The sequence below is a fragment of the Microcaecilia unicolor genome, chromosome 3 (assembly GCF_901765095.1).
Source record: "Microcaecilia unicolor chromosome 3, aMicUni1.1, whole genome shotgun sequence".
In the NCBI taxonomy this organism is placed as follows: Eukaryota; Metazoa; Chordata; class Amphibia; order Gymnophiona; family Siphonopidae; genus Microcaecilia; species Microcaecilia unicolor.
This window is the reverse complement of record NC_044033.1, coordinates 199,410,857-199,423,481: the sequence shown is the minus strand read 5'-3', so window position 1 is coordinate 199,423,481 and position 12,625 is coordinate 199,410,857. Positions and strand designations below refer to the sequence as shown.

The 12,625-nt window shown below is 51.3% G+C and overlaps 1 protein-coding gene across 2 annotated transcripts in view; it reads right to left on the bottom strand.

Moving 5' to 3' along the window:
• Positions 1–12,625, bottom strand: part of DNMT1 (DNA methyltransferase 1) — a 103,992-nt gene that overhangs the window by 65,145 nt on the left and 26,222 nt on the right. For both annotated transcript variants that reach the window (XM_030197083.1, XM_030197082.1), the window contains exon 14: positions 1,230–1,417. In XM_030197083.1, the coding sequence (XP_030052943.1) occupies positions 1,230–1,417 (188 nt within the window). The remainder of the gene's footprint in view (positions 1–1,229; positions 1,418–12,625) is intronic.

The window sequence follows — 12,625 nt, the reverse complement described above, 5'->3', positions numbered from 1 at the left end:
ATTTATAGGTTAGAAGAAGAAGTTTGAACAGGATGCGAAAACGGATAGGGAGCCAGTGAAGGGTCTTGAGGAGAGGGGTAGTATGAGTAAAGCGACCCTGGCGGAAGACGAGACGGGCAGCAGAGTTTTGAACTGGAGAGGTGACTAAGTGGGAGGCCAGCAAGAAGCAGATTGCAGTAGTCTAAACGAGAGGTGACAAGGGTGTGGATGAGGGTTTTGGTAGAGTGCTCGGAAAGAAAGGGGCGGATTTTACGGATGTTGTAAAGAAAGAAACGACAGGTCTTGGCAATCTGCTGGATATGAGCAGAGAAGGAGAGAGAAGAGTCAAAGATGACCCCAAGGTTTCGAGCTGAGGAGACAGGGAGAATGAGAGAGCCATCAACAGAAATAGAAAACGGGGGGAGCGGGGAGGTGGGTTTGGGGGGGGGGGGGGGGAAATGAGAAGCTCGGTTTTGGTCATATTTAATTTCAGGTAGCGTTGAGACATCCAGACAGCAATGTCAGACAAGCACGCTGAAACTTTGGTTTGGATGCAAGGTGAGATATCAGGGGTAGAAAAGTAGATTTGGGAGTCATCAGCATAGAGATGGTAGGAAAAGCCATGGGATGAGATTAATGAACCAAGGGAAGAAGTGTAGATAGAAAAGAGGAGGGGACCAAGAACAGAACCCTGAGGTACGCCGACAGGTAGAGGGATAGAAGTAGAAGAGGATCCACCAGAGTGAACACTAAAGGTGCGGAGGGAGAGGTAGGAAGAGAACCAGGAAAGGACAGAGCCCTGGAATCCAAGTGAGGACAGGGTATCGAGAAGTATGCTGTGATCGACAGTGTCAAAAGCAGCGGAAAGATCAAGAAGAATGAGGATGGAATATTGACCTCTGGATTTAGCCAGTAATAGGTCATTGGAGACTTTAGTAAGCGCAGTTTCGGTTGAGTGGAGAGGGCGAAAACCAGATTGTAGTGGGTCAAGAATAGCATGTGAGGAGAGGAACTCAAGGCAGCGGCGGTGAACAGCACGCTCAAGTAATTTGGAGAGAAAAGGAAGGAGGGAGATGGGTCGGTAATTAGTGCGGGTGTTTCACTGTAACCCACCAAAACACATCCTAATTCACTGCTCAGGACTCCTTATGTCGAAGTGTCTGAACATGTAATTATCACTGAACTACAGGATTTTTTTTTTTTACGTTTCCTTGCCATAGACAGGTACTTTCAGTGCTCTAATTTACTACCTTTTGCCCAGGGTGACACCTGCTAACTTAATTAGGTCCCTCATGCAGGGTGTGATGATTACTGGTTGCTCATCACTGTCTCCAGCCTCATCATAGCTTTCCACTTGCTCCACCACAAACTGAGCATGCCGTAGTAGCGAGTCCTCTGTGAAACGGTTAAAGTTCAGCCCAGCAGGAGGAACAGCAGTCTGAAACAAAAAAATCATGGAGCAAACCATAGTACTGGAAATGGCAGGGTGAGAGAACGAGAGCACTTTGATCACTATCTACTTTTCTGTCATGGCATGACCTTTTCTCTTGTTTTTAAATTTGATTTTAGCCATTGTACCTTCACTCTCTTACTGCCTTAAAAGAAGTGTGGTATATCAAATGAAAAACTATAAACCATTATTTCTCAAAGACTGTACCACTGAATGCATGCAAATTTTCACCAGACTACTATGTTATCATGGATCCACACAAAATAAATCCTGTGTCATTAGCATGAAGTCCTTGGAGGAAAGGTATAGTGGACTACAAATTTCAGGGTGCCCGACATCAGCAGAGAAGAGCACTGTCACTATTCTAAAGACCTCACTGGGGACATTCTAAGGAGAAATTAGATCTTACGTGATAAATTTTCTTTCCATTAGTCCTTCCCACTATTCCAGAACCTGTGGGATAGTTGTGTCCATCAACCAGCAGATGGAGCTAGAGAACTGAAAATTGAGCCAAGGCATCTCTCTTTGCGTCCAGTACAGCTCCGCAGTATTTACTTAGACAAGCAGTAAGGATAAGCTCAGAACAAAACACAACCACCTTAAACAATTCGCTAACCTAACACTAACCAGACGAGAGAATATGTATGGACACCTCATCTCTGGACAACTTGTAGAGAACAGATATGCAGGGATGATGCACTGTGCAAGGTGAGGTCGTTGTTTGACTCATTACTTTGCACCGACTAAACATCTCAGAAATCTCAGGTAGGCCTCTGGAATAGTGGAAAGGACTAATGGAAAGAATCATCAAGACCTAATTTCTCCTTCCATTATGTAGTTTCCTACTATTCCAGAACCTATGGGATGTTTAAAAGCAATCCCTAGAGTGGGCGCAGCCACTCTGAAAATTTGCAAAATTCATTCATGACCCTCAGATACCTAATGAGGACTATGCACATCAAGAAGCTTCAAGGAAAAATACTGAGCCTCTTTGTTCTTTCTGTGAAAGGACAGAAGCTCCACAGACTGGTTGAGATGAAATGCAGATACCACTTTTGGAAGAAAGGAAGGAACTGTATACACGGAGACAGGGATCCTGAAGCTCCAAAAATCCTACGTGCTGACACACTAAAGACAGCGTTCTTGGTGGCTGTTGCAAGATGAGTCACAAGAAACGTCTTCTATTGTCAGCCCCTGAAACAGACCAAAGTTTCAATCTGAACTTTTAGCGAACCCAACGCCAATCCTTTCTGAAGACCTGCCTGGAGAAATGCTAGGATGTGCGTGATCTGAGCAGAGCAAGGAGAAAGTCTACACTCATAACACCAGCCCTCGCATATGCCATGGATGTAAAGTGTTTCCGAGTCTGAAACAAGTTAGCAATGACCCAACCAGAATAACCTTTTGTCTCAACTGAGCCCTTTCAATGACCAAATCGTAAGACCAAAGGGGCACAGATATGCCACCCTTGCTTCAGTACGCTGTGTACCTGCAGAAGAAAGAGGATCCTCATACAGCAGTCAAATCAGATCCACATACCACAGCCTCTACGGCCAATCTGGGGCTAAGAGAAATATTCAACCCCAATTCAATGCAATCCTTTTCAACATACAGCCTACCATGGGTCAAGGAGAGAAGACATACAGTAGATGCTCAACTGCAGACATGACCAGAGACACGATACCCATCGAGCTTGTTTCTTCCAACAGCTGAAGTTCTTGGGCACTTTGGCATTCCTTTTCATCGCCATCCAGTCCAGAAGTACAGAACCCAACCAGTCAACTATCAGCTGCAAACCCTGACTGTATAGTTCCCATTCTCCTGGGTCCAAGGAGTGTGCTGAGAAAGTCCTCCTACACATTCAAGGACACAGCAATATGAGAGAATTTCTCTCCACCCAACACATGAGGGAGGCCACCTCCACCACCATTGGGTGACTGCGGGTCCCACCTTGCTTGTTGATATAAAAGCCACCGTCACATTGTCAGAGAAAACTCAGATCGTGGCCCTTGCCAGAAAGGGAGCAAAGTCGCTTAAGGCATTCCACACTGCCCTGAGCTCCAAGCGATTAAATCCATCACCAACACTCCTGTTCCACCCAGTGCCCTGTGTCAGATAGAACTTGTAATAAGCTCCCAACCTGACTTGCTGATGTCCATTGTGTTATCCTATTGTGTTAATGGAAAGGGAGTTCTGACGGTCAAATTCCAGGGTGACAACCATCACTGAATACTCAGTCTGGCAACCAGCATTCAAGGAAGATGATCTTATTTCTGCGACTCCTGTAATGGCCACATATCAGCCCTTGCCCATGGCATCACTTCCATCACCATTGTCATAGACCCCAGACACTGGGACTACCTTGATTAAGGAGAAGATGAACTAGTTTTCACCTCCTGCAATCTGTGAAAAGACCTACCCTGCTATGTCAAATGGAACAGCCACATAATCCAGCGTCTGTGATGGAGTTAGTCCACTCTTCTCAAAACTGATCACCCAAACCAGCAATTGCAGAAAACAGACAACTTTGTTTATTGCCACCATGCTGTCCGAATAAGACGATGCATGAATGAGCAAGTTGTCAAGATACGGGTCAATTCAGATTACCTGGCGTCTAAGGAAGGCCACCACCACCACCATAACCTTGGTAAATGTTCTTAGTGCCATGGTGAAAACAAAGGACAAAGCTCTAAACCGGAATTGACAGGCCAGCACCACTATATGGGTATAAGCAAATGCGCCTTATTGAGATCAAGGGTGGTGACAGTCTCCCATTTGAACCAAGGCTATGTCTAGTTTTAGTGTTTCCGTATAAAAAGGAATATTTGTCTTGTCCCTGTTCGGTCTGGGGAACTAGAACAATGGCCTGAAGCTCCAGCAAGGTTATCTAAAGTGGCCTGAACCTTGACAGCCTTGGTTCCCTTTCGTCAAGGAGACATCAAGAAAAGAGGAAAGACAAAGTAAGAGAACTCCAACTTGTAACCTTCTATAAGAATATCTAGTACCCACTGGCCTGATATGATTTGGGCTCACACCTCTCGAAACTCCTGAGACATCCTCCCACCGGAGGAAGAAGAGAAGAGTGGACCAGCCTCCCATCAATGTGAAGCTCTGGAAGGACTTCCTGTCCGCCCGAAAGGAAGACTGACTTGCCCAAAATGGGACTTCTGACCATACAGCGAATGATACATACCTGTAGCAGGTGTTCTCCGAGGACAGCAGGCTGATTGTTCTCACGACTGGGTTGACGTCCACGGCAGCCCCCACCAACCGGAACAAAACTTTGCGGGCGGTCCCGCACGCAGGGTACGCCTACCGCGCATGCGCAGCCGTCTTCCCGCCCTTGCGTGACCGTTCCCGCTCAGTTGAATGACAAGAATGAGTAAAACTCAACTCCAAAGGGGAGGAGGGAGGGTAGGTGAGAACAATCAGCCTGCTGTCCTCGGAGAACACCGGCTACAGGTATGTATCATTCGCTTTCTCCGAGGACAAGCAGGCTGCTTGTTCTCACGACTAGGGTATCCCTAGCTCTCAGGCTCACTCAAAACAAGAACCCAGGTCAATTGAACCTCGCAACGGCAAGGGCATAACAGAAATTGACCTACGAAGAACAACTAACAGAGTGCAGCCTGACCAGAATAAATTCGGGTCCTGGAGGGTGGAGTTGGATTTAAACCCCAAACAGATTCTGCAGCACCGACTGCCCGAACCGACTGTCGCGTAGTAGTAGTAGTAGTATCCTGCTGGAGGCAGTAATGTGATGTGAATGTGTGGACAGATGACCACGTCGCAGCCTTGCAAATCTCTTCAATAGTGGCTGACTTAAAGTGAGCCACCGACGCTGCCATGGCTCTGACACTATGAGCAGTGACATGACCCTCAAGAGTCAGCCCAGCCTGGGCGTAAGTGAAGGAAATGCAATCTGCTAGCCAATTGGAGATGGTGCGTTTCCCGACAGCGGCCCCTTTCCTATTGGGGTCGAAAGAAACAAACAATTGGGCGGACTGTCTGTGGGGCTGTGTCCGCTCCAAGTAGAAGGCCAATGCTCTTTTGCAGTCCAATGTGTGCAACTGACGTTCAGCAGGGCGGGTATGCGGTCTGGGAAAGAATGTTGGCAAGACAATTGACTGGTTAAGATGGAACTCCGACACCACCTTTGGCAGGAACTTAGGGTGAATACGGAGCACTACTCTGTTATGATGAAATTTAGTTTACGGAGCATGAGCTACCAGGGCTTGAAGCTCACTGACCCTACGAGCTGAAGTAACTGCCACCAAGAAAATGACCTTCCAGGTCAAGTACTTCAGATGGCATGAATTCAGTGCCTCAAAAGGAGGTTTCATCAGCTGGGTGAGGACGACGTTGAGATCCCATGACACTGTAGGAGGCTTGACAGGGGGCTTTGACAAAAGCAAGCATCTCATGAATCGAACGACTAAAGGCTCTCCAGAGATGGCTTTACCTTCTACACGAAGATGGTAAGCACTAATCGCACTAAGGTGATTCCTTACTGAGTTGGTCTTGAGGACAAACTCTGATAAGTGCAGAAGGTATTCAAGCAGGTTCTGTGCAGGACAAGAACGAGGTTCTAGGGCCTTGCTCTCACACCAAACGACAAACCTCCTCCACTTGAAAAAGTAAATCTTTTTAGTGGAATCCTTTCTAGAGGCAAGCAAGACACGGGAGACACCCTCAGACAGACCCAACGAAGCGAAGTCTACGCCCTCAACATCCAGGCCGTGAGAGCCAGAGACTGAAGGTTGGGGTGCAGAAGCGCTCCGTCGTTCTGCGAAATGAGAGTCGGAACACACTCCAATCTCCACGGTTCTTCGGAGGACAACTCCAGAAGAAGAGGGAACCAGATCTGGCGGGGCCAAAAAGGCGCTATCAGAATCATGGTGCCGTGGTCTTGCTTGAGCTTCAGTAAGGTCTTCCCCACCAAAGGTATGGGAGGATAAGCATACAGGAGGCCGGTCCCCCAATGGAGGAGAAAGGCATCCGACGCTAGCCTGTCGTGTGCCTGTAGTCTGGAACAGAACAGAGGCAGCTTGTGGTTGGTCTGAGAGGCAAAAAGGTCCACCGAGGGGGTGCCCCACACTCGGAAGATCTTGCGTACCACTCTGGAATGGAGCGACCACTAGTGCGGTTGCATGACTCTGCTCAGTCTGTCGGCCAGACCGTTGTTTACACCTGCCAGGTATGTGGCTTGGAGAAGCATGCCGAATTGGCAAGCCCAACGCCACATCCCGACGGCTTCCTGACACAGGGAGCGAGATCCGGTGCCCCCCTGCTTGTTGATGTAATACATTGCAACCTGATTGTCTGTCCGAATTTGGATAATTTGACAGGACAGCCGATCTCTGAAAGCCTTCAGTGCGTTCCAGACCGCTCGGAGCTCCAGGAGGTTGATCTGCAGATCCTTTTCCTGGAGGGACCACAGTCCTTGGGTGTGAAGCCCATCGACATGAGCTCCCCACCCCAGGAGAGACGCATCCGTCGTCAGCACTTTCGTGGGCTGAGGAATTTGGAATGGGCATCCCCAGATCAAATTGGTCCGAATGGTCCACCAGTGCAGTGAAGTGCGGCAACTGGTGGAGAGGCGGATGACATCTTCTAGATTCCCGGTGGCTTGGCACCACTGGGAAGCTAGGGTCCATTGAGCAGATCTCATGTGAAGACGAGCCATGGGAGTCACATGAACTGTGGAGGCCATATGACCTAGGAGTCTCAACATCTGCCGAGCTGTGATCTGCTGGGACGCTGTGGTCTGAGAAGCCAGGGACAGGAGGTTGTTGGCCCTCGCTTCGGGAAGGAAGGCCTGAACCGTCTGGGTATTCAGCAGAGCTCCTATGAATTCCAAAGATTTGGCTGGCAGGAGATGGGACTTTGGGTAATTTATCACAAACCCCAGCAGCTCCAGGAGGTGAATAGTGCACTGCATGGACCGGAGAGCTCCTGCCTCCGAGGTGTTCTTTACCAGCCAATCGTCGAGATATGGGAACACATGCACTCCCCAGCTTGCGTAGATACGCCGCGACCACCACGAGGCACTTTGTGAACACCCGTGGGGCAGAGGCGAGCCCAAAGGGCAGCACACAATACTGAAAGTGCCGTGTCCCCAGACGGAATCTGAGATACTGTCTGTGAGCTGGTAGTATCGGGATGTGAGTGTATGCATCCTTTAAATCCAGGGAACATAGCCAATCGTTTTTCTGAATCATTGGTAGAAGGATGCCCAAGGAAAGCATCCTGAACTTCTCTTTGACCAGGTATTTGTTCAGGCCTCTCAGGTCTAGGATGGGGCGCATCCCCCCTGTTTTCTTTTCCACAAGGAAGTACCTGGAATAGAATCCCTGACCTTCCTGCCCGGGTGGTACGGGCTCGACCGCATTGGCGCTGAGAAGGGCGGAGAGTTCCTCTGCAAGTACCTGCTTGTGATGGGAGCTGAAGGATTGGGCTCCCGGAGGACAATTTGGTGGAGGGGAGGCCAAATTCAGGGCGTATCCGCACCGCACTATTTTGAGAACCCACTGGTCGGAGGTTAAGAGAGGCCACCTTTGGTGAAAAAATTTTAACCTCCCTCCGACCGGCAGATCGTCCGGTACGGACACTTTGATGGCGGCTATGTTCCCGTGGATCCAGTCAAAAGTCCGTCCCCGGCTTTTGCTGTGGAGGCGCAGGGGGCTGCTTAGGCGCACGCTGTTGACGGGAACGAGCGCGCTGGGACTGTCCCTGTGCCTGATGAGGCCTTCGGGCCGGCTGGGTGTACCTACGCTTGTTATAGGCGTAGGGCGCAGCCTGCCTGGCCCAGGAAAAACGTCCACCTGCTGAGGTGGATGCTGGAGGCGCCCGGTGGGAGAGCTTGTCGAGAGCGGTTTCCCGCTGATGTAGTTGGTCCACCAACTGCTCGACCTTCTCGCCGAAAATGTTATCCCCCCGGCAAGGGACATCGGCCAGTCTCTGTTGGGTGCGGTTGTCCAGGTCAGAGGCATGCAGCCATGAGAGCCTGCGCATCACTATACCTTGGGCCGCAGCACGAGATGCCACGTCACAGGTGTCAGATACCCCTGGACAGGAACTTTCTGCACGCCTTCAGCTGCCTGACCACCTCCTGAAAAGGCCTGGACTGCTCTGGTGGGAGCTTATCAACCAGGTCCGCCAGTTGCTTCACATTGTTCCGCATGTGTATGCTCGTGTAGAGCTGGTAAGACTGGATGCGGGTCACGAGCATGGAAGATTGGTAGGCCTTCCTCCCAAACGAGTCCAGAGTGCGAGACTCCCGCCCCGGGGGCGCCGAAGCGGTATCCCTCGAACTCCGTGCCCTCTTGAGAGCAGAGTCCACGACCGCCGAGTCATGAGGCAATTGAGGCCGCATCAACTCTGGGTCCGAGTGGATCCTGTATTGGGACTCCGCTTTCTTGGGGATGGTGGGATTAGATAATGGTCTCAACCAGTTCCGAAGCAGTGTCTCTTTGAGGACATTGTGCAACGGCACCGTGGAGGACTCTCTAGGTGGTGATGGATAGTCGAGGACCTCGAGCATCTCAGCCCTCGGCTCATCCACAGAGACCACGGGGAAGGGAATGCAAATAGACATATCCCTAACTAAGGAGGCAAAGGAGAGGCTCTCAGGTGGCGAGAGCTTTCTCTCTGGTGAAGGAGTGGGGTCGGAGGGAAGGCCCACAGACTCCTCTGAGGAGAAATATCTGGGGTCCCCCTCCTCCCCCCACGAGGCCTCTTCCTCTGTGTCGGACATGAGCTCCTGCAGCTCAGTCCTCAACCGGGCCCGGCTCGACGTCAAGGCACCGAGGCCTCGGTGACGTTGTCGAGCGGTGGACTCCCGCGCCGGTGGGGATGAAGCTCCCTCCATCAACGTCGACTCCACCTGCGTGGCGGTCGAGACCGGCGCCGCAAGCGGCGTCGGCGTCGAAGGCCTCGGCACCGGGCTAGAGCACGCCGGCGCCTCCATCAACGGCGCCGGCACACTGTAGCGCATCAGCCCTTCCAGGATCCCCGGAAGGATGGCTCGGAGGCACTCGTCTAAGCCCGCAGTCGGGAAAGGCGAGGGGGCCGGTAGAGGTGTCTGTGCCGGAAGCTGGTCGGGTCCAGGAGACGGCACCGAAGTGCTGGCACCCTGGCGTGACGATACCTCTACCACCGAGGGGGACCTCTCCTCTCGGCGCTGCCGCTTCCTCGGCGTCGAATCATCCCTGGCGCCGGGAGCCTGATGCGCCGTGGGCGACCGATGACGGTGCTTCTTTGCCTTTTTACGGTGCCCATCATCGGCGCTTGGTGGAACAGAAGAGGAGGAAGTAGATCCCCCTCGGCCTCGGGTCCGACAGGGTTCGGTCCCGAGGGCCCTGGGTAGAGGGAGTGACCGGGGCCGATTGCCCCCGCGGCCTCTCACCCCTGCCGTCTCCGGAGGACCGGCGGGCCGACAGGACTTGTGCTCCTGGGGTCGGTGCCGTTGGTGCCGATTTCGTGGACATCGGTACCGGTACCGAAGATCCGGCCGTCGATACCGATGCCGTCGAAGTCGACGTCGAGGGGCCGGCGCAAGTTCCAAGAAGACGGTCCCGTAGAACTTGCCTCGCTACCTGTGTCCGTTTCCGGAGACCGAGACACAAGGTACACGTCTTGGTATCGTGCTCCGGCCCGAGGCACTGGAGGCACCAAGCGTGAGTGTCGGTCTGCGAGATATGCCGGCCGCACCGACCACACTTTTTAAATCCACTCGGGACCTTCGAGGACATCGACGGAAAAATCGCGTCGGCGAAGTCAAAGTCGTCGATGGTGGCGGTAAAATTCACACCTCGAAAATAAATCGACCGCGCGGCCACAAGGCCGCAACGAGACGCCCCCGCTAAAAGACGAGGGAAAAACAAAGTTCTGCGGGTTTTTTTTTTTAGACAAAATAAAATAGAAAACGGAGAACAAGAAAGGAGAAAAAAGCTCGCGGCGAAAGCGCGATCCGGTTTCCGGGGCTGACAGAGAGAGAGACGAACGCGGCTCTCTCCAGCGCGGAAAAGAAAAGACTGAGGGGGAACGGTCGCGCACGGGCGGGAAGACGGCCGCGCATGCGCGGTGGGCGTTCCCTGCGTGCGGGACCGCCCGAAAAGTTTTGTTCCGGTTGGTGGGGGCTGCCGTGGACGTCAACCCAGTCGTGAGAACAAGCAGCCTGCTTGTCCTCGGAGAATGCAGATGACCAGGCCAGTACCATTTGTTGTCTCAAAATAGAGGGAGATCAAGAGTCCCCCTTAAGATGGAAAACCAGAGGCTTTAGGCTTATTTTCTGGCAACTGCTGTGGTTTAGTTTCCCCCAGTTTTCAACAAAATACTGAAGTCTTCTCCAAATAGCCACTTGCACTGAAAGGGTAACTATGACGTGACAGACACTACATCCGTTGCCCAGTGCTGCAATCAGAGTTGCCGATGTAGTGTGACTGCCAGACATACTGCAGGCTGTAATCTGTAGCATGTCACATATAGCATCCGCCAAGTAGGCCAGCCCTGCTTCCAGCTGGGCATTATGGCTTCCGTCTTGTGTTGTAGACTGATGCCACTTCAGGCGTGCTCTAGCCACAAATGAGCTGCACACTGTGGCTTGAAGGCCCAAAGAGACCATTTCAAAGGCTTGTTGCATCAAGCCGCCTATCCTGTAGGTCATTTAGGGCAATTCCCCCTTCCAACGGCAAGATGGTCATCCGAGTCACCGCTGTAACAGGGGAGTATACCCTGGGAAGCTTCAATTTATCTTTCTCCTCTGGAACCAAAAGGTAGAGGTGCACCATGGCATTTCCCCCCAATCATCCCTGAGTCCAACGAGACCCATTCTGTTGTAATCAGGGTCTTGAATATCTGGATGCATTGGAAAGGCCTTAGGGCCTCTAAACCCACTCAAGATCGAAGATGGAACTCCTGATGTCAAAACAGAAGGCTCAATGGAAAGCACCAATACCTCAGAAATAAGAGTACTGAGCTCCTCTTTACCAACCATCTTAGTACTTTCGGGTCACCCTCCTTCCTCAGGAGAAAGCTCTCCCTCCTCTAATGGCCCCTCTGGATAGACCAAGGTCACATGAGATAAGGAGGGAGAAGCAGATATAGACCTCCAGAAGTGGACAGATGAGGCTAAACAAGATCTCTTAGGAGCCACAGAGGCAATGGGGTGAGAAACTGAAGTGCCTGGCAGCAACTTTGACTGTCCCTACTTCAGTAAATAGGCCTTGAGTAAGAATATAAACTCTGGAGAAAAAGATCCTGATGCAGCTGAATGCTCTGTTGGACCCTGAGGTTGTAAAATGGTGACTGTGCTGAACGTGTGATCAGAGGCTGTTCCTCACTGCCAGTCAGCCCCAATAAAATGGCATCCGTTCCTGTGCTCTCCTGCATCAAACTGCACAACAGCCCGCCAGAGAGCCCAAAGTTATCAGCATATTCAGATGCTGAGCCAAATCTGAAGACGTGCTGCCAGTTTTCCCTCATTCTGTGGGATTCCTAGCTTGCATACACTGCAACACCCCGATGCAAGCCAGTGGGTCCCACAGCAGGAAAACTGCTTAACTGCCTCCGAGAGAGTCACCAGTCACCCCAACTGGCACCAAACACAGTACAATACAGTCCAAAACAGTAAGTCAGGATCCCTGCACCAAGTATAACTTGCAGCGGTTTTGAGTCAAACTTTAGTCAGGCTTTCCACTGCTGGCAACTCTCCACCTGGCAACTCTCCACCAAGCTCCGTCTCTACAAGTCTTACCCCAGAAGAGAACGAATCAAGACATAAGAAGCATAAGCACATAATAGCAGCCATACTGGGCCAGACTAATGGTCCATCTAGCCCAGTATCCTGCTTCCAACAGTGGCCAGTTCTGGTTACAAGTACCTGACAGAATCCCAATTAGCAAGATTCATGCTACTTATCCCAGAGACAAGCAGAGGCTTTCCCCATGTCAATCTCAATAGCAGACATACTGTCACACACTCTCCAGTAAACCTTTTTCCTTTACCATTTTTAAATGTTGTGCTGGAAAAGGACAGCTCCACAGGAAACAGGGAAGAGGTGAAGGGAAAGAAGAAGTAACTCACAGGGCACCAGAGACTGGTATCTGAAAACCTCCAGATATGATTCTGCTGACTCAAGCCACCCACAAAACTCAACAGGGGGACCACGAGCAAATCACTCAGAACCAGAAGCTG